Genomic DNA, 25,447 nt, shown 5'->3' with positions numbered 1-25,447 from the left:
TAATCCCTTTATGAAATCTTTTCCTTTCTCCTCCAAAAGCGCCTCCTGTTCGGAGTGTTTCCATTCCATGGTCTCTTCTTGCCACATATCCTGCATGCCTTCTCTCTGAGCATGCTCAGTACAGGTTTTCCTGCTCCAGTTGGGTTTGGTCCTTTTCATTGTGCGTCCTCCACTTCATGTGCTTGCTCTGTGTCTTTGTCTTTCATGTTTGAGGCGTTCCTCAGACGTCTAGTGACTCCTGGTTTTCTGCTCATACTGCAGGGTGAGGCACCAAAAGCAGATGCAGATCTGTCTGTCCACATAGGCAGGGCCTGCCAATCTGTGGGCTCCAGCTACTCTGTTAGAGGGCCCCCCAACATCTCTTGGGTGGTCCGTTTCCCCAGGGGGAAACCTTCCCATCTCCTTGGTTGTGGCTGGGGACCCTCCATGGGCAGACGCTATGGCCTGGTGCCTCGCCCCCACCCTCACTCTGTAGGAGCAGAGGTAGGCAGTCACCTGGCCATGTGAGATGGGGAGGAGATTGGGAAACTTAACACCAATCTTTTTTTTTTTTTTAATATATTTTATTGATTTTTTACAGAGAGGAAGGGAGAGGGATAGAGAGCTAGAAACATCGATGAGAGAGAAACATTGATCAGCTGCCTCCTGCACACCCCCTACTGAGGATGTGCCCGCAACCAAGGTAGATGCCCTTGACTGGAATCGAACCTGGGACCCTTGAGTCCGCAGGCCGACGCTCTATCCACTGAGCCACACCAGTCAGGGCTTAACACCAATCTTCACGCTTTCAGACATATTTCACACCCCATCTTCAGAGGTACCTGGAGCCTCCAATTCCCAAGCCTTCAAAATCAGCCTCATTCCTGAGGGCTTCCCCCCGCAGGCTGGGGTGTCTGCTTGTCCATCGGCTTCCCACTCATCTACTCCATCTCCTCTCCTATTCTACGTTCTTGAGACTTCATCCTACAGTATCATTTTAGTGGGGATTCAGGAGGGAGTAAAGAAAAAATGTACTTGATGTGCCACTTTTAAAATTAGCTTTTATCCTAGTTTAAATGATTTGTTTGTGCCTGGCCAGTGTGGTTCAGTGGTTGAGCATTGACCTATGAACCAGGAGGTCACGGTTGGATTCCTGGTCAGGGCACATGCCTGGGTTTCGGGCTTGATCTCCAGGGTGGGGCATGCAGGAGGCAGCCAATCGATGATTCTCTCTCATCATTGATGTTTCTATCTTTCTCTCCCTCTCCTTTCCTCTCTGGAATCAATAAAAATATACTTTAAAAAATGATTTGTTGCCGAAACCGGTTTGGCTCAGTGGATAGAGCGTCGGCCTGCGGACTGAAGGGTCCCGGGTTCAATTCCGGTCAAGGGCATATACCTTGGTTGCGGGCACATCCCCAGTAGGGGGTGTGCAGGAGGCAGCTGATCGATGTTTCTCTCTCATTGATGTTTCTAACTCTCTATCCCTCTCCCTTCCTCTCTGTAAAAAATCAATAAAATATATTAAAAAAAAGAAAGATTTGTTGAGTTAACTTCATAGTAGTAGGATCAATGTTTTTACTCCTTTATTTACGATTCGTGTAGTCACTCAATAAATATTGATCGGACACTTAATATGTGCAAGACACTAATGGGCAGTGAGAACACAGCCCGAAGGCCTCTCTTTGCTCAGTGTTCATTTGTCCTAACTTTTTGTGGTTTCTAGCACCTTCCTCTTCAATGCCCTCCTCTCTGCCTTCCATGATGCTTGAGGCTCCTGGTCCTCCTCCTACCCTTTCTTACTGCCCGTCTCTGGCTGACTGGCTGGCTCTTCCTCCCGTCCCACCTGCCACAGCCAGCGGTCCTTGGGTTTCTCTCCCCACCCCGCCTTCCTCTCCCTGCCGGCTGCTCATTTGGAATCTGACCCTGGGCTCACATCTAAGTTCTTCTGCCCCGTTTGTACCTGCCCACCTGCCCATCCCATAGAGTGCCCCAAACTACACAACTTTCCCGAGAAAACAGCTTCCTCATTTGACTTCTCTGTTTCCATCAATGACTCCATTCTTCTCTCAGCTTTCAGCAATCTGTGACTCAGCCCATTCCTACAAAGCCCAAGGCCATTCCATTATCCACCACCACCTACTGGTGACCTCAGCACCGAAGCCTCCACACAACCCTCACCCCTTCCTTCTCCACACTCCTCTGTCACTCAGCTTACTCATTCTGACTTAGAGGTTCCTACCAACCCATCTACCAACATTAGAGGGCACTGCCTGTGGGAAGCAGCGGCCATAGCGAATGCAGAGAATTTAAGACAGTCTGTCCTTAAGCCTCTCAGAATACAGTTGGGGTGATGACAGATAGACACATGGGGAGATATGGTTACATTCCCTTGTAGGAGCCAAGGACGCAGACGAGGGGTAAAAGAAAATGCTGGAGGAGCGAGGATGTCAGGAGGCCTTGAGGGACATAGGAATTTGATGAACAGAGAAGGTGGAAGAAAATATGAAAGGATTGAGTGTGTAGTGTGTGTGTGTGTGTGTTTGTGTGTGTGTGTGTGACTGAGTGTGGCATACAGTGGGCAGACTAGAAGAACAGGTTACTGAATATGAATGGGCTGACATATGCATACATATTTATTTTTCACTGAGAATACTTTAATGAAATACCAGGTGCAGATGGGCAACATCCAAGAATCGAATCAAAACTAAACACCAGCCCCCAAATGCACAGCGGAAGACAGTGAATAATAGAGAAGGTAAACATTAACAAACAAGGAAAAGTCCGTACTGTTACGGCGTGGCAGATTTCACACTGCAAGACGTATATGCGGTTTCTCACTTCCTATTAATGAGGAATTACTGTTCGAGCTTTTATGATCAGGCTGAAAACACCAGGCCAGGGTCTCGCCGGCAGGAGACTTTGGTACTACATGTCACCAGAGAGGCAGGCTGGCATCAGTAGCCAGTAAAAAAAATGGAAAAATTTATCAGCTGCTGCTTTGCATGGCCTCTCCCTACCTGGGAGGCCACAGGGGGTTCTGGACGAACCATGACCTCCCGGGGGGGGGGGCCTCCCCAACTGCTCTGCATCATAGACTCTCTTAATAGCCACCTCAGAAGCTAAGCCGTCTGGCTTGACGCCACGTGCCCACGCTGACCTGCAGCCCAGACTCTGTGATTAGATGCTGACACAGGGCGGGCCTTGGGGGGGTCACCAGGGCTGACTCATTCCATGGCTCACGGTGATGGGCACGGGGTGACACGGCATGGCAGGCGGCTGCCTGGGGCAGATGAGGAGCTCCGAGGAGCACACAGCCTGGGGAGAGGGCACTGCTGGGCAGGCAGTCATTTGGGTGGTGACAGGGATGGCACCTCAAATGGTCACGGGAAAATCAATGGGTCAAGGGTTACAGCGTTCTGTATCAGTGACAGCTTCGCTTCCTAGAATTTTGTAGAGGGGGCAGGTTTCCTTACAGACCCGGGAGATGCTTTCCTCAGCCCAGCCCCCTAACAGACTCCAGGATGGTGGCACTTTGCTCTCTGGCTGGGATGGCCTCGTGGGTGAGTGACCTGCTTGAGCAGAGACAGTGCAGATGGGCAACATCCAAAAGTCGAATCAAACCTAAACACCCACCCCCAAATGCATAGTAGAAGACAGTGAATAATAGAGAAGGTAAGCATTAACAAACAAACGAACGCCCTAGCTGGTTTGGCTCAGTGGCTAGAGCATCGGCCTGCAGGTATTGATTCCCGTCAAGGGCACATACCTTGGTTGCAGGCTCCTCCCTGGCCCGGGCCCTGGTCAGGGTTCGACCAATCAATGTGTTTTTCTCACATTGATATTTCTCCCTGTCTTTCCCTCTCTCTTCCACTCTCCCTAAAAATCAATGGAAAAACATCCTCGGGTGAGGATTAAAAAAAGAGAGAGAGAAGGTAAGCAACTCATCCCTGTCTGGACTTCCTCGGTTTAGCACTGAAAAGCCCCCATTCCGGGACCCTATCAGTCCTGGGAAAACTGGACGTCTGGCCAGTCTAGGTCTAGAGGACACCAGCCCAGGTTTAGCAACTCAACCTCTTCCCCTTGACAGTTTGGATTTGGGCTATTTCATCAGAAACACAAGCAATTTCAAGATGAAGTCACTTGAGAATGCGACCTCACCGATGCTAACCATCAATCCTTGGTCTCGATAAAGATGATTTTTGAGTCTTTCATGTTTCGAGAACTCTCTTACAACGGAAGTTCCCAGGTAAATGTGCTCTGAAGGTCTGGTGCCTATAACACGTGCATCTCGTACCACAGATCTGCTTATCAGTGGTTAATGGCTTACCACACGCATCTACGGAAATATTTGCACAGTTCTTAAAACAGGCCAAATCAGGTCAATGGTATTAAGACTCTTGGCAATTACGGGTTTATCCTATAAAAAGGACAAAGCTATAGTGTTCAGCCAAGGAAGAAAGGATCTAAATCTGATCTGGAATGTCTCTGTAAGCAAGAGGGAATTAGGAGGAATTTAAGCCCAAGATAATGAAATCCTTTTCAACTTTAACTCACTATAAATAAACTGTACTGGCTCCCAAAATTCTACATAAGGGGGGGTCTAGGGGTGGCCATCTGACCAGAAGGGGGTGTATGAAGATGGTTTTTTAAACACTGATTTCAGAGAGGGAAAGAGAGGGAAAGAGAGATAGAAACATCAATGATGAGAGAGAATCATGGATCAGCTGCCTCCTGCACGCCACACACTGGGGATCGAGCCCACAACCCGGGCATGTGCCCTGACTGGGAATTGAACCGTGACCTGACTCATAGGTTGATGCTCAACCACTGAGCCACGCCAGCTGGCTGCATGATGTTTTATTTAAGACCGAGAAAACAGCCAATGTCCATACCCAAGCCCCTCACCCTCGCTCCACCATGGGCACCGCCACCGCACCTGGATAGCCTTCCACAAGGGAGGCGAAGAAGGAAACGGCAGCAGGTGTAGAAGCACATATACCGAGTCTGTGCTCTTTAGATCTGGGAAACTGCTCCACGGATTGCCCTATCAGACCTCCAAATCAGCACTGCTTTCCTGTAGAGTACTTCTCTTTTTTATTTCTTTATTTTTAAATACGTTTTATTGATTTTTTACAGACAGGAAAGGAGAGGGATAGAGAGTTAGAAACATCGATGAGAGAGAAACATCGATCAGCTGCCTCCTGCACACCCTCTACTGGGGATGTGCCCGCAACCAAGGTACATGCCCTTGACCGGAATCGAACCTGGGACCCTTCAGTCCTCAGGCCGATGGTCTATCCACTGAGCCAAACCAGTTAGGGCACTTCTCTTTAAAAAAAAAATTTTTTTTTAAATTGATTTTAGAAAGGAAAGAAGAGGGAGAGATAGAAACATCAATTATGGGAAGAGAGTCATTGATCGGCTGCCTCCTGCACAGCCCACGCTGGGGATCAAGCCCACAGCCCGGGCATGTGCCCTGACCGGGAACTGAACCGTGAACTCCTGGATCATAGGTTGACACTCAACCACTGAGTCACTCCAGTCGGGCGTAGAGTACTCCTAATGACTACATATGTCCTTCATACACCAGGGCAAAAATAGTGTGTCTTACACATCTGTGACAAATACAGTATTTTCCAGGTTTTTATTTGGGAAGACAAAAGAAAAATGAGTCTTTACTGGTAGGAGGTGAATATATATGCAGCAACAGAGGGGGAATTGGTATTGTCTGCGAGGAAAATCAGAAGTTGTTTTTCTCTGCCTTCTCAGAAATCACTGGGGTGCATAGCTGTGCAGAAACCAATTTTAAAAAGTGCCTTTAGAAAATTTCTGCAATGAAAGAGTTTTTTTAAATGATCCTGTTTTGATACCTCCCAACAATGGAGTCTCAGAGAAGTGGGTCCTGAGATGTTCATTAACCAAGACTAATGGGAGACTTCCGGCAGGAAACTGACTGTAGGAACTCATTTTAGGTGCAATATGGCTCCGGCAGCAAAGGCGTCTGGGAAATGTTGGACTCTTGTTTAACTCTCTGTAGGCTCAGGCTTGGCGGACTACCCAGAAAGCGTCCGCAGGAAGGAGGTTAAGGAATGTACAGAGTGAATATATATATATATATAGTGTTTTGGGGGGCACACCATTTTACTCTGAACCCCCTATAAAAAGAGACCCTGCCCTGGGAAGGGGTAGATGCCTCCCGCCAGCCACCACTGGCAGCAGCTGCTTTGCCCCTGTATGTAAGTTTCTCCTATTAAAGCTTTTATGGCCCTAGCCCAGCGGTGGGCAAACTTTTTGACTCGAGGGCCACAATGGGTTCTTAAACTGGACCGGAGGGCCGGAACAAAAGCATGGATGGAGTGTTTGTGTGAACTAATATAAATTCAAAGTAAAGGAGCGGAGGGGAGAGCAAGAGAACCCACGGCTGCCCTAGCCCGTTTGGCTCAGTGGATAGAGAGGTGACCTGTGGACTGAAGGGTCCCGCATTCGATTCCAGTCAAGGGTACATGCCCGGGTTGCAGGCTCGATCCCCAGCAGGGGGCGTGCAGGAGGCAGCCGATCAAAGATTCTCTCTCACCACTGATGTTTCTATCTCTCTCCTCCTCTCCCTTCCTCTCTGAAACCAATAAAAACGTATATATATATATGTATATGTGTATATATAAATATATATATAAACATATAAACATAAATATACATATATATACATATATATATACACATACACACATATATAGCTCTCATGGATTTGAAGAAGGCTGCATGTCACTTCTTCGGAATTGATCCTGAATTTAGACTCTGAGGCTTTTCCCAACACTAACCATAGGGACTAACTATGGCCAGCGCAACATTTCAGCCGGATTCTTGTTTGAAGTCTGTGAAGAGAGAAACAGGGGAAACCATAGAAGATGAAGCCGTTACAATCTATGGGAAGGTCATGGGGTTTCTGCCATTCTCCTGTGAGGGAATGCTCAGCGAGGCACCATGGCCTGGGAGAGTCTACTACTCTTTCGGGCTTGGTCTTGGAATGGGTGTGATCCTGGTCCCCGAGTTTCAGGCATCTCTCAAACGCACGGAGGACAATAACGCCAGTTTTTAACACAGGTGGCAGCTGGCTAGGGGAGAAAGCGACTGCATTTCTGTCTCTGGGGAAGAAGGGAGCCACAAACGCATGGCAGTGGCTTTGATCACACTGCTTCCCTTCTTCAGACCCTGCAGGGACTCCCAGGTATCGCGATAAAAACTCCACCACTATTTGTTTCTAGGCTTGTGGCTTAGCTAAGGCCTCCATCACTCACCTCCTAAATGCCTGTATCTTTAGCTGCACCAGGCCCGCTCACGACAAAGCGGAGGCCTAGCTTTCCACAGGGAATATCGAAGTTTCAATAGGAGGTTTCCAGAGATGGGGTACCTGCCTCCTCTGACTTCCAGAGACGGGGTACCTGCCCCCTCTGACTTCCAGAGACAGGGTACCTGCCTCCTCTGACTTCCAGAGATGGGGTTCTTGCCTCTATTTTGCTTTCGACCAGGACCTGGTCTGGAAACTTCAGCTGTGCCCAAGGGAAGGGCGGAGGCTGAAACTGCTTTTATGCTTAAGTCAGGGGGTTGTCCTGACTTAAGACCAAAACAACCAATCCATGTTTTTTCAGAGACCGGGTAGTGACTTCCCAATAAACAAAACTCTCAGGTGTCCCAGCTGCGCTGGGGACTGTGGTTTCTTTTCCCAGAGCGCACCTGGAATTTGCCAAAATAGATATATCCCTCACCTCTATCTGTCCATAGTAAATACGACACAGAACAGCATTATGCTCAGGATCTGGAACCCCAAGGGATCCTGTTCTGTCTCATCAAGAGTGTGGCTCTTGCCAGCGTGGCTTAGTGGTTGAACATCGACCTATGAACCAAGAGGTCACAGTTCAACTCCCAGTCAGGGCATATGCCTGGGTTGCAGGCTCGATCCCCAGTAGGGGGCATGCAGGAGGCAGCCAATCAGTGATTCTCTCTCATAATTGATGTTTCTCTCTCTCTCTCCCTCTGAATAAAAAATATTTTTTAAAAATAGAGTGTGGCTCTTGATTTGGGGTACATGTGCTCTACACTGAGTGGCCAGATTATTATGATCTCTGAATGCATAATAATCTGGCCACTCAGTATACACTGAGTTCGTGCATGGGTGGAGTCTGGCCAGCCTGGCCAGGGGGAGGGGACATGGGTGGTTGGTCGGCCTGCCTGCTGGTCCAACTCCTGGTCGAGGGGACAATTTGCATATTAGCCTTTTATTATATAGGACATACACTGAGTGGCCAGATTATTATGCGTTCAGAGATCATCATCGTCTGGCCACTCAGTGTAGTGATAGAAAAGAGACAGACACAAATTCCCATAAAAGAAGGTGGATGGGCTAACTGGACATAGAAGCTACACGCTGGGGAAACACGAGTAGAAAGAAGGAAAAGGGGCTCCTTCCGACTGAGCAGTAGGGGGAAGTCAGGAGAAGTTTCTCAGAAGTCATGCTATTGAAGTTCATTTACAGGATAAGTGATATTTTGGTGCAGAGAGAAAGGAGGGGGCCTGGGGATGGCCAGGGGGCTGGCACTTCATGGGCTATGAGAGCAGCAATGAGAGCAGGCCACAGCTGGGGAGGCTGGGCAGGTGGTCGGGCCACGCTGTAGCATGCCGAGGTGCTGGCCTGCTTGAGGAAGCCAACTCCGGTGGCACTGTGACAGGTGAGGTCAGAGGAGGTGACTCGGGAAACTCCTGTAAAAGCCGAAGGGAACGGTAGCTACACGGGTGAGTACATATCAAAAGGCCCTGAGCTGGACACTTAAGGTCTGTGCCTTTTACTACATGTCAGTGACAGCTCAAAACAATGAATATGCATTCAATGTTTTATTCAGAAAAAAAAAAAGGAGATTCGTATCGTCACCGACATTTTCTCCTAATTCTGAACTGAGCTTTTAGCCTGCGGTTTTCGCTGAAAGCAAACACGTCTTGAGAATAAGAAATGAATCACTAGGTAAATATTGATCTGTTGCTAAGTGAACAAGAAACACATCGCCCCACCTAGGCAGAGTTTTCCTCCAGACATTAAAAAGGTTCATTCCTAAGGACAGATTACCTTACGGCAGGTTTAAAAACTAACTGGAATGCTGACAGGGGGGAAAATCCCTTTTCTCCTATTTTCACTGTTCACTTTCCATCAACTTTTTGTATTTTATTCCAGAACGGCAAGCGGAAATGTTCTGATTCTGCACGTAAGTCATAACCACGGGCCGCTTCGGTCAGGGTTACTGAGTAACGCCGTAAGCCTGTTGTAAATCAGCTAGCTGCACTTTCTTTCTTTTTGTTTAATATATTTTCATTGATTTCAGAGAGGAAGGAAGAGGGAGAGAGAGAGAGAGAAACATCAATGATGAGAGAGAATCATTGACTGGCTGCCTCCTGCACGCCCCCTATTGGAGATCGAGCCTACAACCCGGGCATGTGCCCTTGACTGGAATTGAACCCGGAACCCTTCAAGTCCTCAGGCGGATGCTCTATCCACTGAGCCAAACCATCAAGGGCAGCTAGCTGCACTTTCCAGCCCAGACAATGGCTGGTGCAGGGTGCAGACAGGTTTCCTCTAGAAAAAAAATCAACAACTTCAAAGTCGCCGGAGAAACGCTTTTACCCCTAACAGACGTACTTCCTGCCCTCGGCTTCAAATAGATGGGAGGCTGTGACAGAAACGCAAGACTGAGAAAGAGCATGAAGGACAGTGGCTTCCCACAGAGGGAGTAAAATAGAAAGAGGGTCACTTGGAAATTGGAAGGCCTCCCAGTCCTGCCAAAGATGCATTAAGGATGGCCCCTGGCTGCCTTCCGCCGCTTCCCTCACCTGCACCCCAAGAACAGTCTCTGTCCCCCTCCCCCATGGATAGGAAGGGAACCCAGTCCAGAGTCACAAACTTGGGGTCACTTTCCCTCTCTGCTACTGTTTCCCTGTCCTTAAGTATGAAAGGAAAAAGGAATCTGACCTCAAAGTTGTTAAGAGGATTAAAAGACATAATGCCTATGAGGCAAAGGGAAACCATTAAACTTAATGACTCTGGGTTATTTTTTTTAAAAGGAAAACAAGAAAAGAGGTAAGCCCTCGCTGGTTTGGCTCAGGGGATAGAGCGTCGGCCTGCAGACTGAAGGGTCCTGGGTTCAATTCCCGGTCAGGGCACCTGCTGGGGTTGCAGGCTCGATCCCCAGTGGGGGATGTGCAGGAGGCAACCAATCAATGGTTCTCTCTCATCATTGATGTTTCTATCTCTCTCTCCCTCTCCCTTCCTCTTTGAAGTCAATGAAAATACATTTTTAAAAAAGAGGTATAAAAACACACACAAAACCTGCCGTAATCAGCTTTGTGACTACCAGTACAGAATCAGACTTTATGTGATGTTTCTCGGAAGCCTGGACAATAGCTGCTTTTCCATGGTTCCTCTCGTTACCAGGACCCAACGGTGGGTGGAAATTTACAGTCACCTCGATATAAACTTATAGGGAGTGAACACCTCGCTTTCCAAAAGCCCTACACATGAGATGGCCGAGGAACTGGGTCTAGCTCCGGGGTCCCACTCAGTCTGAAAGTGCGTGCAAACGTCAGCTGCCAGTCCAGATCAGTGAATTATCTACATTAAGAACTGGAAGGAAAAAAAGCTGGACAATTTGAAAAGCATGCAGATTCTGGGCACCACCATCCGGTGTGGAGCCACTGGGATGGAGTCCCCTCAGCGGGGCAGTTCCAAACTCAGCATGGTGACATCACAATGCACGTGGCACCCCGCAAGTATCAGGCAACACAATCCAGGTATAGGTCTCTTTCGACTTAATAGTAACTGTTGGGTCATGACATCACTGTTACAACTACAAGGAAATTGGACACGAATGTAAAATACCCAAAGCCCACACGGCTCTTCACCCTAGGTCAGTGGTCGGCAAACTGCGGCTCGCGAGCCTCAGTTTGCTGCTGTTGACTAATGAGTTTGCCGACCACTCACCTAGACTCTCGATTCCAATAATTACAGGCTGTTGTTGTTTCTTGTGATTAAGCCCCTATCCCAGTGGTCGGCAAACTCATTAGTCAACAGAGCCGCAGTTTGCCGACCGCTGCCCTAGGTGAACAGCATGTGAAAATGAACTAGACCAGCCGTGGGCAAACTACGGCCCGCGGGCCGGATCCAGCCCGTTCGGCTGTTCTATCCGGCCCACGGAGCCGAAAGAGCGGAGGGTTCTCTTGCTCTCCCCTCCGCTCCTTTACTTTGAATTTATATTAGTTCACACAAACACTCCATCCATGCTTTTGTTCCGGCCCTCCGGTCCAGTTTAAGAACCCATTGTGGCCCTCGAGTCAAAAAGTTTGCCCACTCCTGAACTAGACGGTCAAACGAGACAAGCAAGAATCCAAGTTCTCAGACGTGTCTGTCACACATTTGCCTGCTCTTAGAGGAGAGTCATTCACGCAGTGTCACCAACCCCCACCGAGGTGGGAGAGAGCGTATCAGGGCAGAGGAGAAAGCTGCTGCTAGTACCCAGAGCATTAGACACTCCACTGAATGTGGTCACATGCTGAGGGGCACAGTGTGAATACTCAGCCCCCCAGCAGCTTCTGCCTGATAAGGCACACCCGGCAGAATGGATTCAGCTTAAAGAGGTGCAGTGAAGAGCAATGAGGAGAAAGGGAGGCATCCAGACCCGGGAGCACACGGAATGCTTCATGCATGAGGCTTGGCACGAGCCCTGAAGGAAGACACAGTTATTATGAAGACATCAACAGGGAAACATTAACTACACGCCTCTTGGAAACAGTCTGTGTGCCCAGCGGTGTGGCTCAGTGTTTGAGCATCAATCTATGAACCAGGAGGTCATGGTTTGATTCCTGGTCAGGGCATATGCCCAGGTTGCAGGCTTGATCCCCAGTGTGGGGGGTGCAGGAGGCAGCAGATCAATGTTCTCTCTCATCATTGATGTTTCTCTCTCTCTCCCTCTCCCTTCCCCTCTGAAATCAATAAAAATATATTTAAAGAAGAAAACAGTCTATGTGACATAAAATGCAGGCTTTACAAGTATGGTTTCCTGTTTCAGAAGCAGTGCTCACACGATAGATAGACCTGGGCTATTACAGGACCCCTGGTTCACTTGGAATGACGGCATTCTATTTAGGTGGTGGATCCTCTTAGCCAACGTCAGCCCATTTTTCAATAAAAGAGATGGAGAGTACCCAACTCATACATCTATGCTTTTTAATTTATTAACTAGAGGCCCAGTGCACGAAATCTGTGCAAGGGGCTCGGCCCTCGCAGCCCCGGCTTCGTCCGGAAGGTCGTCCAGACGGTCCGCTGTTCGGCCGTCCGGTCTAATTAGCATATTACACTTTTATTATTTAGATATTTGGGGTAAGGATAGTTTTTCGGTCCTAGCAACAGAACTGGCAACAGACCATTTGATAAAGGGCTAGAATGTTGTCCAAGTTTTCTGTATCTACCTAAAAATAAATGACCGCCGCTTTCTGCAAAGTCCTTGTCATGAATGATGACTCCAGGCAACCAAGGTCGGATTCTGCCTCCTACCCTCCGGGATTCAAAACACAGACTTCTATGGAGACTGTGGCTATTTTATCAGCCACGACACCATTTCACATGGTGGCCCTGAAGACACATGGGAGAAGGTTCTTTGAACATCGCTCAAGCCCAACAGCTCAGCAGGCGGGCCTACGGCAGGCGAGAAGTCTACTTACTCTTTGGTCAGAAGAGGACAGGACTTGAGCAGAAAGCGCGAGAGCCCCGAGTCCTGGAAGTAGAGGTCGGGCGGGGCGGTGGGGCTCTTCAGGTTCAGACAGCGGACGATCACGTAGAGAACGGCGGCCACTGCGGCCAGCTTCACCCCGTCAAACACAGCCGGGAGCTCGGGGGTCTCCAGCATGGCATTCATCTTGACCTGGGAAGCAGAGGCATAGGCATACCTTCAGAGCTCAGTGAGGCGGGTGGAGCCCGCACACGAGGCGACAAACCCAGCAATGGCATGTCATATCCAGATGTGTCCACAGGGCCCGCCCAGGTGGCCTGCCATCAGCACCTCGCGGCCTCCCATGGACTGGCAACACCCCAAATCACAAACGGTCCTGAGCACTGATAAGCTGGGTAGGGTGTTGTTTTATTTAAACGTAATGAACCTTCTAAGATAAGCAAACTGGAAAATGCTGAGAATAGGAGCCTTCGGGGAGTGGGAGAAAGAAGGCGCCAGAGAGGACGCGAGGCACCAGGAGGGGCACCCTGCGGTGTGTGCACAGGAGCCTTGGATCCCGGCAGACTTAGCCCACAGGTGGTGCGCCAGGTGTGTGAAGGGCCCGTTTACAGCCAGGACACAGATGTGAAATGGGACCGCTATGGCCCCCAGGTGTGGCTGTACTGCCTGCTGGCTCCACCACTCTATTTTTAGAGCAGAATGAGATAAAGCCACCTGGGCCTGACTCGGCCATCTGCTCCTCAGGGCACCGGTGTAAAGTTCAGACCCAGGCCGAGTCGCAGGGATCCCTGCGCCTGGGGAAAGAAGCTCAGCCAATTTCCCCCCCTACTTTTACAAAAGAGGCTAAAAGTGGACCACATTCAATCGCTACGCCGAAATTAAAAATTTGAGTAAGAAAACTGCATATGCACATCTGGCTTTGCCCAAGCTCTCCTGAGATTTCACCTACTGAGGTAGCTTTACCTCACCTCCAAGACACACATGCGAGCGCACACACCTCCACACCCAAAACGAACATCAACAACAACAAAAGCCACAAAAATCCAGTCTTTTCCTTGCTGCTTAGCAAAAAACAGAACATCAGCCGGCACCTTAAAAATCAGGGAGACCACAAGCAAACAAAAAAAGGAGAAAAAGGAAACTCTCCCGGCCAAGGTAGCCATGACAACGGCTTCCCCTGGAACGGCTTCTAGTAGCCTCTGCTAAAAACAGCACTGGAGCTCTGCTGGCCACCGGTGCAGACAGAACAGAACAGGCCGGACAAAACAATCTCCAAAGACAGGTTTGGGGCATAACAGAAGGAACTCTCTCGAGACCCACAGCAAGGCCAGAGGGCATGCAGTGTGGGTAGGTCCTGCATTTGCCAAAGTCACCTGGACTTTGGCAAATGCAGGACCTACCCACACTGCTCCCTGGCAGGGCTCCCGACTAAGTGAGGACGGCAAGCAAACATCGCAGCTCCTTCACCCGCTGTCCACCATCAGGGCAGGAAAACAGCTTTGAAAAATTTATCTAACATGATTTCACATCCAGGCTAGACCGCTAAATACACATTCAGTGCAGCCACCTTTGAACTTTAGAGAGTTGACAGTTTCCCTGAAACTCAACCTCTGGAGACATGTCCCCGCTACCGACTAGCTGCTTATGAATTCCTAAAACAGGATTCTTTTTAAATATATATATTTTTTATTTATTTCAGAGAGAGGAAGGGAGAGGGAGAGAGAGAGAGAAACATCAATGAGAATCATTGGTTGGCTGCCTCCTGCACGCCCCAAACTGGGGATCGAGCCCATAACCTGGGCATGTGCCCCAACCAGGAATTGAACCATGATCTCCTGGTTCATAGGTCAATGCTCAACCATTGAGCCATGCCAGCTGGGCCTAAAACAGGATTCTTAATTTGGGGTCTGTAGGTCCCTAAAGGATTCTGGGTCAGAGAGGGTGTCTGTAGGGTTAATCAGTTCTCCAAGGGGTTAGGGCTAAGGTTACAGTTTGTGCCAGCATTCAACCTATGGCCCCGGTCCTTCACCTCATCAGAGCCCTGGCACCTGGGCCAGTCAAGCCAACGAGAAACAAACATCCAAGATGATTCAGCTTGTTAACGTGGATCTTTAAGTCTAGCGAGGAAAGAGCTCAAAACAAGATGTAGCAGGAACTCCAAAATTTCTCTGATCTGACGCTGGTGCTATGGGCCCAAGACAAGGGCTCTTTCTTGCCCCCTTTGTCAGGAAGAGAACAGAGAAAGCAGCAGGTGGCTTCACCAGTTTCCCTGTTGGTCCAGAGCAGACTTATCAAATAAAAAAGGTAAAACAGCCCTAGCCAGTTTGGCTTCAGTGGATAGTGTCAGCCTGTGGACTGAAGGGTCCTGGGTTCGATTCCGGTCAAGGGCACATGCCCGGGTTGCGGGCTTGATCCCCAGTGGGGGACTTGCAGGAGGCAGCCAATCAACGATTCTCTCTCATCATGGATGTTTCTGGTTTCTAGCTCTCTCTTCCTCTTCCTTCCTCTCTGAAATCAATAAAAATATATATTTTTTAAAAAAAGAAGTAAACTGGACAAGAATCTGGACAATACATACCTATGTACTTTGCTTCTCTCTAGGTGGGAATAGGAACTTGAAATGTTGTACAGCTGGGCCGGGCAGGTCAGATCTCTTATTCAGATTTACCTAAAAGCTGAAAAGATTGGGGACAAGAAGGAAGCAATTTAATTGAAATACAAGCACATTTACATTTCTCTGCATTTCAAGTCTTTAGGGAAAAAGACAATTTCTGTAATTAACACGTGTGCCACAGTCTTGGCCGTTTGAACAAACCTGCTGGGGGAAGCCTTTGCCAACCCACAGAGTGACGGCTCTTTCTGGTTTCCAGGACAAGTTATCTGCTGCGCTCAGAACTCTGGCTAAAGCAAACTCGCCCTGCTTTTACCCTCTATCTCGTAACATAATCTTCAGAAAGCCGGAAAGGTATTGTCTCTGTCTAACCACTGACATAACTTAATGAGACTTTAGGTCAAGACAGCAGTCAGGGGGTGGGTGGAGGTGGAAGAGGGCATAGTGGGGATAAATGGTGATGGAAAAAATAAAATAAGGGCACAGACTAGAAGTAATGGGTAGGGAGTGCGCACAGCCGGCGGGTCTGGGTCCAGACTGGGGGCAGGAGGCTGGCTGTGGAGAGGAACCAGGAGCTAAACGTGTTCCCACTGTGCTGGAGATCCATGCCTTTCATTTAAAAAAATATATAAATTTTTAATAATTTCAGAAAGGAAGAGGGAGAGAGAGATAGAAATATCAATGATGAGAGAGAAGCATTCATCAGCTGCCTCCTGCATGCCCCCTACTGGGAATCGAGCCCGCAATTTGGGCATGTGCCCTTGACCGGAATCAAAACCAGGCCCCTTCAGTCTGTAGGCCGACGCTCTAGCCCTGAGCCAAATTAGCCAGGGCTCCATACCTTTCAAAGCAGCAGAGGAGACCAAAAAAAGAGAACGGTGTTTATATACCACTGTGTGCCAAGCTCTGTTCTGTGTGTTTTACACATATTAACACACTGAATCCTTACCACACCCTGTGAGGCAGAGAAAACTTGAGTAAGTTGCCCAAGGCCACGCAGCTAGTAGACAGAGACGCCAAGATTCCTATCTGGCTCCAGCCATCCTTGTCTTAACCACCACACTGTGCCACTTGAAAGCAAGAAGAGTAGAGCGAGAGAGAAGCAAGCAAGAAAGAAAATGGATGGTGCAGGAAACACAGATGAGACACAGATGAAAGGCTTGCCCCAAGTCTCACAGCTGGGAAACCGTGGAGCTGGGGTTCCAGCCCGATATTCTCGGATTCCGCCACCCCAAAATGATTTAAACCGAAAATGAAAGCCAGCTGAAGGGGAGATTCAATGAACCTTTGGAGTAGTCTTGCTCAACTGCAAATTTTTAGTATGTCGTTTTATTTTGAGATGAATTAGCCACAGAAGACCAGGCTTTGTTTGGCTGGGGACGGAAGAGCAAAGTCTCCGGCCCAGTCAGAAGCCACTGGACCTCTTCAGGGCTTCGCTGCCAACTGAAAAACAAGGGGTGGATCCTCAACTGGCAGCCCACGGGATGGTGTTGCATTTGGCTGGCATTTTTTAAAATTTAAATGTATTAGCTGCTAAGTTATAAGTGCCAGATTTTATATAAAATTCTGGATTTCTGATTTCTCTTGGGAAAAAGAAAGCAACAGTGAATGCAGCTGAGTGGCTGCTACCCCTTTTGCACAAAGCATGCTCTCTCCTGGTTGCCACAGTCCCCACCACTCCCTGTCATGGTCCTCAACACTGACCCCTGGCCTCCTTATCATTTATGGTACCTGAATGGGTCCTGCAGGCCTATGAATAAGCAAACCTTAGAGAAGTCTGCCTAAGGTCCCTTCTAGCCCTGGATAAGTTTGTGCTGACTGAAATGCAAAACATAGATTGCCCAGCCGGTGTGGCTCAACAGTTGAGCATTAACCCATGAACCAGGAGGTCACCGATTCGATTCCTGGTCAGGTCACATGGCCAGGTTGTGGGCTCGATCCCCAGTAGGGAACGTGCAGGAGGCAGCCAATAGATGTTTCTATCTCTTTATCCTTTTCCCTTCCTCTCTCTCTAAAATCAATCCTATATAATCCTATATAATAAAAGGCTAATATGCAAATCGACCAAATGGCGGAATGACCGGTTGCTATGATGTGCACTGACCACCAGGGGGCAGACGCTCAATGCAGGAGCTGCCCCTGGTGGTCCGTCTCCCACAGGGGGAGTGCTGCTCAGCCAGAAGCCAGGCTCACAGCTGGCGAGCAGAGCGGCAGTGGCGGGCCTAAGCCAGCAGTCTGACATCCCCCAAGGGCTCCTGGACTGCAAGAGGGCGCAGGCCGGGCTGAGGGCCCCCTCTCCCAGTGCACGAATCTTGTGCACCGGGCCTCTAGGAAAAATATATTAGAAAACAAAACAAAACATACACTATTGGTATAAGTGATAAATTCCCAGAAAAGGATTATGGAAAAGCAGAGTGATAAATAACAAAATGGTAATGCACTTTACTTACTGATATTTACACTGATGTTTGTTTAAAACTTAACTCTTTCCACAAACTATTTGAGGTAGCTTCCATAAAACACTGAAGAGGTATGTGATATGGAAAGAACTGTGGCAGTCTGCTGATTGCTTCCCCAAAAGACATCTCTCCTTCCTTGCAACGAACACCTGGAGCATGTGCCTTGTTGGAGAATAAACACTTCAGACCCCAGCCTCCCGTGCAGTAGGTGGGTCCTGAGGCCATGGGACTACATTCTGGCCACGTCTGGAGGGGCTGGTCTGCTTTCTGGGGAGACTCCTTAAAAGGCAGGGAGTTAACTCTTCGGCCCTTTTCCTTCCCTGCATCCCTGGGATGCAGATAACATGGCTGCAACCCAGCAGTCATCTGGGGCCATGACGTGGCCTCGCGGTCACTCTCGGAGCCACATTAAGAGGACAGCAGAGTCAAAAGAAAGCAGCTTAGAGTTCCTGGTGATTTAATGGAGCCATCATATCAGACCTAGACTGCCTACCTCAAGATTTCTTTTACGTGAGAGAATAAACCCTTGCATGTGTAAGCCACTGTTATTTCCAGACTCCTTGAGTCTGCAATTTCTAATGACACAGAAGGAAATACTATACACCCAAATCGTTATGGCTGCTACAGTTGCTGGGTTATTAGATTGTAGGCAATTTTTCTTTCTCTTTTTTCTTTTCCAAAATTCCTAATGACTACAAATATTTTTGTTATTAAAAAGAAAGAACTTTTTTAAAAAAGTCTTTAGTGTTTAAAGTGTGAGTCTTCTTTTGCCCCCCATTGACCTCTTCCCCGCAGCCCCCTCCCCCAAGCACAAGCCCTCCCCCCTCCCCTCCCCCCCGCTACTGTCTGTGTCCACTGGTTTTGCTAGAAAAAAAGAACTTTAAAATAGCAACAAGCAAAACCCAAGGAAAAATTAAGAAACGTTAGCCTGTGGACTGAAGGGTCGCGGGTTTGATTCCGTTAAGGCAGTGGTTGGCAAACTCATTAGTCAACAGAGCCAAATATCAGCAGTACAACAGTTGAAATTTCTTTGGAGAGCCAAATTTTTTAAACTTAAACTTCTAACGCCACTTCTTCAAAATAGACTCGCCCAGGCCGTGGTATTTTGTGGAAGAGCCACACTCCAGGGGCCAAAGAGCCGCATGTGGCTCGCGAGCCGCAGTTTGCCAACCACGGGGTTAAGGGCATGTACCTCAGTTGCAGGTGTGATCCCTGGCCCTGGTCAGGCCAAGTGCAGGAGGCAACCAGTGGCGTGTCTCTCTCACATGGATGTTTCTTTCTCTCTGTCTCTCCTCCTCCCTTCCACTCTCTCTAAAAATCAGTGGGAAAAATATCCTCGGGCGAGGATTAACAACAACAACAAAAAGAAACTCTGGACAAAGGAAGTACCCATGCCATCCTACACCATCACCAATGTGATGAAACCCAGAACGGTTTGCCGTCTCTGACAGCCAGGGGGGAGAGGGAAACCCATTTAGACCCACAGTTCTCCAAAATGGAAAGAGAGCTAACGTGTGTTGTGTTCTTACCCCCGAAGGCATGACAGACACTCAGGGGAAGCAGGGCTTTTCAGGCACGGAATTATTAAAAAAAAAAAAAATCCGTGGGACTTGACAAAAGAGGACCTTGAGTGAAGTGATAGGCAGTGTCCTCCTACAACCTTTTTAAATAGCAAATGCAATAGAGAATTAATTTACTCAACCCTTGAAAAATGACAAGGGTTTAAAATTGAATTCAATTCAGTGACGGCAATCCTATGAGAGGGTTGTAATGACTCTGGTCCAAATATGCAGCCTTGATTCAGGGCTCGAACCTGAATTCCCGAAGAGAAGGGCAGTTCTACCGCAGTCACCAGGGTCACCGCCCTTGAACTTCAGGGGGCTTGAGGACCTACTGTGTGCCTGGCACTATGCTAAGCATTGTATGGGACTGTAATGAAGTAGAATTCTCATCTTAACGGGGTAGAACAGAAGTTTCTGTTAAGGCTGCAAATACTTTAGAAACGTGGGGACAGGAATAATTAGTCCAGGAAATAATTAACCATAGAAGGACTTACAGAGCAGCCAGACCTAAAACCAGGCCTTAGGATTTAGAAATATGTTTAAGTGTGAGAATGTGTATTAAGCCAGTAAGTAGCTGGCAATTTAAGAACAAAACTCTTGAAATTAATTTAAACTTACCTTGTTGCATTTTATTTTATGTTGTTCTTTCTTTCCAAGCTCAACCTGCCACTACAAATTAATATTCTGGATTTACTCCAGACATAACAAACTCAGCTTCCATTGCACTATTTGGTGTGCCCCTGTGCCCTTCCCCAGCAGGTGAAATCCAGTTAAAGTGAACATCAGGCAGCCCATAGGGAAGTCACCCAGCATGGCTGGAGGGCCAGGAATGCTGAGGATAGAAAGGAAGCCTCGCCCCAGCCCCCTGCCCCCTGCCCCCCTGTACTTGCCTGATCAGTCCTTCTTCAGACCATCAGCCGCACACCTCCCGGGCTCCCACCCACCCCAGTCACTTTATGAATGGAATTTATCTTTTGGTGTTTTTTTAATCCTCACCTGAGGATATCTTTCCATTGATTTTTAGGGAGCGTGGAAGAGAGGGAAAGACAGAGAGAAACATCGACGTGAGAGAAACACATCAATTGGTTGCCTCCTCCAGAAGCCCCAAAGGGCCCGGGCCCGGGGGGAGCCTGCAACCAAGTATGTGCCCTTGACCGGAATCAAACCCAGGACCCTTTGGTCTGCAGGCCGACGTTCTATCCACTGAGCCAAACCGGCTCGGGCTGTGAGTGGAATTTAGATGCCGGAAATCATAGTTAAGATTCCATCTGTAGCCTCTACATTAACAAAGAAACGCAAGGTGCTGCCAAGCACCCAACAGTAAAGGAGCTCTCAGGGTGGCCCGGGTCTCTGAGGCATGCCCGCTGGCATTCCCACCAGGGCGGGCGGGGCCTGCGCTTCTCTGTCTCGGCCAAGAGCGACATTTGACAATGGAGGCCCAGATGCAGGGAGAGACAGGGCCACAGGGCTGGCACAGGCTCTCCTCTAGGGGTTCGGAGGCCTGGGTCTCAGAGCCTGCTCTGCCCCTTCCGCGCCGGTGACCTTGAACAAGCCACTTAACCTTTCTGGGCCCTAAAGACCTCATCTGTAAAACAAGAGGGTTACATGAGAAGTAGATAATACCAAAGTCCTCTTGCAGGTCAAAATTTCTGAGATTCTAGGGATAGAATTGCAGTCCTTGGCTGAAGAGCACAGGAACAACGCTCGGAGCTGGGGAACAGAAGACAGCCGCTGCGCAGCCACTGGGGACCTCTAAACCCCACAATTCACAAGAACTGCAGCCCTCGGGGCCTTTCTTCTTCCCTCAAATGAGTTCCCCAGCCCGCCCGGCTAGCTCAGTGGTTGAGCATCGACCTATGAACCAGGAGGTCAGGGTTCGATTCCCGGTCAGGATACATACTCAGGTTGTGGGCTCGATCCCCAGTAGGGGACATGCAGGAGGCAGCCAATCCATGATTCTCTTTCATTATGGATCTTTCTCTCTCTCTCCCTCTCCCTTCATCTCTGAAATCAATAAAAATATATTTTAAAAAATAATAAGTTCCACAGTCATGCATTTTCAGCTGTGCCATTGATGCCAATAATTCCATCATGTTCATTCTACCTGCACTGGCCTTGGAATATTAATGTTCCCTGACAATCCAAAACTGACTATGAAGACAGAAAAATCTGAGCAGAGACTTTAGCACTGAAAACTCACTATCTAGTGTAGTGGGGTAAATAGTGTCCCTCTGCCCAGCCGGTGTGGCATCAGTGGTTGGTTTCTTTGACCTATGAACCAGGAGGTCACAGTTCAATTCCCAGTCAGGGCACATGTCTGGGTTGTGGGTTTGATCTCCCAGTGTGGGGCGTGCAGGAGGCAGCGGATCCATGATTCTCTCTCATCATTGATGTTTCCATTTCTCTCTCCCTCTCCCTTCCTTTCTGAAATCAATAAAAATATCCTATATAATAAAGAGCTAATATGGTAATTAGACCGGACGGTGGAACGACCTTCTGGAATGACCAGTGGGTGGGGGGCTGTGAAGGCCTACCCTTGCACGAATTTTATGCATTGGGCCTCTAGTATAAAAAAAAAAAAGTGTCCCCCTAAAATCCATGCCCACGTAGAACCTGTGAACGTGCCCTTATTTGAAGAGACTCATTAAAGATGTAGGCAAGCTACAATGGGGTCATGCTGATTAGAGGGGCCCTAATTCATGACTGGCGTCCTCATATGAAGAGGGGAATTTGGACATAGACGCAGACAGACAGAGGGGAAGGCAAATGAAAGCAGTGATCGGGGTGATGCGTCTCTAAGCCCTGGAACCACCAGATGGTAGGAGAGGCCACAACAGACTTCCTCTCAGGGCCCTAGAGAGGGAACCGACCTGTGACCCTAATCTGACTTCCAGACCCGCGCTGTGAGGGGACATGCCCAGATGACCTCCCGTGACTCAGCAGTTCCGCACCCCTGGCCTGCAGAGGCAGGAGAAAAGCGCCACATCCTTTCAAAAGGTCCCTTGTTACCCAGCGAGTTCCAACCAAGAGACCATAATCAGCTAACGAGGCAAACGCTCCCAAGCTGCTTGTTAGCACAATACAAACTGTATTCTGCGCACAGATGTTTCTGGCTTGGTTTCTTTGCCTCTGCGATTCAGCTAAGCGCCCAAATATTAGCTATACCAGTGGTCAGCAAACCGTGGTTTGCCGCTCTGTTGACTGAGTTTGCCGACCACTGACCTAGACTCTCGATTCTAATAATTACAAGCTGTTGTTGTTCCTTGTGATTAAGCCCCTATCCTAGCGGTCGGCAAACTCATTAGTCAACAGAGTGGCAAACTGCGGCTCGCGAGCCGCAGTTTGCTGACCACTGAGCTATACCATCACCACTACCAGACTCTCCTCCATGTTGCCTTAGTCAACTCCCCAATCCAACAGATAGAAATTACTGCAGAAGACACTCTTTCCTCACCCACAGAGACCTCACGCACAATGTAATAGCTAGCTGATTAACTGCTCGGGCTTCCTCCAAGTTTGAAATTAGTCCCAGGACACACTCTTGATTCTTGTAACATGGAACCATGATGGACTTCATAGATCCCCGAGTAATAAGTGTCCATTGTCAAGTTCCACAAACAGTTTCAAGGTGTGTCCTGTGTCTGGGCTAACAGGGTCCTGGCAGTGCACAGTCCTGACACACACCCCTCTCTCCTGCCAAGGGGCCCCTCCTTTCCCACAGAGAGGCTGCCCCTCACCTGCACTGCCTTCCGGCAGATAAACCCACTATGCCCCTCCACACCCTGAAGCAGGTGCACGGCCCACAGAGCAGAGCCAGCCACGAGCTCATTTCCAGTAGCTCTTCCTCGCCCAGGGACTCCTTCCCCAGGCAGGCGCGTGTCCTGGGAGGGACCAGCCACCAAGGAAGATGATTTCATCAGAAATGAGGTAAATGCTTCTCCATAATTGGGAGAGTGATTGCATTTCCCCAGAACTGTGGAAGTTGGGAGAGCCTTGGTGGATAATGCCGTTGCTTATACATAAAGAGGACAGGACCCCCCCGCCCCCAAAAGGGTGTCAATACTGCTAGGGGGATGTTGTAAAACTACACTCCCTTTCTGACGTTGCACCCCACTCCCCGTGGGTACCAAAGTATCAGCTTCATGCTGAGCTCTGTTGGGGCTATGAAAAAAGCATAATGCTGGCTGGTTTGGCTCAGTGGCGCAGGGGTGGGCAAACTTTTTGACTCGAGGGCCACAATGGGTTTTTAAACTGGACCGGAGGGCTGGAACAAAAGCATGGATGGAGTGTTTGTGTGAACTAATATAAATTCAAAGTAAAGGAGCGGAGGGGAGAGCAAGAGAACCGGATAGAACAGCCGTATCTGTCCCGCGGGCCGTAGTTTGCCCACGGCTGGGCTAGAGCGTCAGCCTGTGGACTGAAGATTCCCAGGGTCAATTCTGGTCAAGGGCACATGCCTGGGTTGTGGGCTCAATCCCCAGTGAGGGGTGTGCAGGAGGTAGCTGACCAATGATTCTCTCTCATCATTGATGTTTCTCTCTCTCTCTCTCTCTCCCTCTCTGAAATCAATAAAAATTTATTTTTAAAAAAGCATAATGCAGGGCACTCATAAAATAATTAGAAAACAGTGCAAATCTATGAAACCCTGAAGTACCACCTATAAATACTAGAGGAATTCAAACAAAGGAGACAGAAAGGAGAAGGAGGTGGCCTCAGAGAGCTGGGGAGCTATAGGAAGACATGGAACAGACGAGAAGGTGAGAAGGAGGGGTGGGCGCAGACTGGGCTGGGCTCAGAGGCTGAGGCTAGGCCAGGAATGCGGGGCAGTCAGGAGACCGGCAGACCAGGAATGCGGGGCAGTCAGGAGACCGGCAGACCAGGAATGCGGGGCAGTCAGGAGACCGGCAGACAGGACAAGAGGGACAGGTTTGAGAGCAGAAGGAGTGAGTCACTGTGGAATGAAGATTCAGGCTTTACTTACAAAGGAATTCCAGAGATCAGCCTGGAAGATGGCACTACATGTGTGTCGCACACGTGCTGGGCTGGCAATCTGAGGGACTAACATGTGGCAGGGGGTGTGAGTAGGTGTAACCTGATCCATGGGGCTAGACAAGCATGTCATTCACCATCTGAACCTCACTGCAAGCCCTCAACGGCATCCAGCCGGTCTGTTCAACCTGCTGAACTACACGGGAACCTGCATGGGGGCGCACATCCCCTCCAGGCCCTGACAATCACACCATCTCCCACCTTCGCGTTTGCAAAGACCCTCTCATATCCAGAGGATCTGAAAATCTCATCTCTCCACGACAGGGGCAGTTCACATCCCTTTACTAGTAACCTCTGTTGGGGATTCTGTCTATGCCCATCTAATTCAATCCTCATGTGTAAATTCTTCCATTGCTGTTGTTGTTGATCCTCATCCAAGGATATTTTTCCATTGATTTTTACAGAGAGTGGATGGGAGAGGGAGAGATAGAGAGAAACATCGATGTGAGAGACACATTGATTGGTTGCCTCCTGCATGTGCCCTGGCCAGGGCTTGGGCTGGGGGGGAGCCTGCAATCAAGGTACGTGCCCTTGACTGGAATCGAACCCAGGACCCTTCAGTCCATGGGCCAAGGCTCTATCCACTGAGCCAAACCGGCTAGGGCCTCATGTGTAAATTCTACACAAGTTTAAATTTATGGTCTTGAGCACTCAGTGGGCACTCTGTAAATATTTATTGACTCTGTGGGAAAGGCCTAACATATCACTACTCTGGTCTCTTGAGCAAAATTTTCTTCTGAGATTATTGCACTGGGCTGAGTTGAGAGGCGCAGGCCTTCATGAGTAACTGCCATGCTCAGACGAAGAGAAAGCTCAATGTGACCTGGGCTGTCAGCGGCTTTTGGATAGCATAAAGAATATCTCAAAGTTCAGGCAAATGACTATACATCAAAATGAAAGCTTTCCACTTTCTATCACTTGTAGAAACTAATATCCAATGCCGTATTTCTTTTTCCTTTCCCTGTTTGTCCAAAGCACTTCTTACTAGGTTCAAAGAATTATCACTCTACTTCAGAAACT

The 25,447-nt window shown here is 48.8% G+C and overlaps 1 protein-coding gene across 1 annotated transcript in view; it reads right to left on the bottom strand.

Annotated features, from left to right (window-relative positions):
• ABHD2 (abhydrolase domain containing 2, acylglycerol lipase) overlaps nucleotides 1–25,447 on the bottom strand; it is a 68,389-nt gene that overhangs the window by 34,656 nt on the left and 8,286 nt on the right. Inside the window, exons 2-3 of the mRNA XM_080651753.1 lie at nucleotides 15,325–15,421; nucleotides 12,739–12,938 (exon numbers count right to left, since the gene is read on the bottom strand). Coding sequence (XP_080507879.1) covers nucleotides 12,739–12,932 — 194 coding nt within the window. The 5' untranslated portion in view covers nucleotides 12,933–12,938; nucleotides 15,325–15,421. The remainder of the gene's footprint in view (nucleotides 1–12,738; nucleotides 12,939–15,324; nucleotides 15,422–25,447) is intronic.

The sequence above is a fragment of the Plecotus auritus genome (genome assembly GCF_963455305.1).
Source record: "Plecotus auritus genome assembly, chromosome: 15".
NCBI classification, from domain to species: domain Eukaryota; kingdom Metazoa; phylum Chordata; class Mammalia; order Chiroptera; family Vespertilionidae; genus Plecotus; species Plecotus auritus.
The sequence above is the reverse complement of the archived record's forward strand: the minus strand, read 5'-3'. Positions and strand labels throughout refer to the sequence as shown.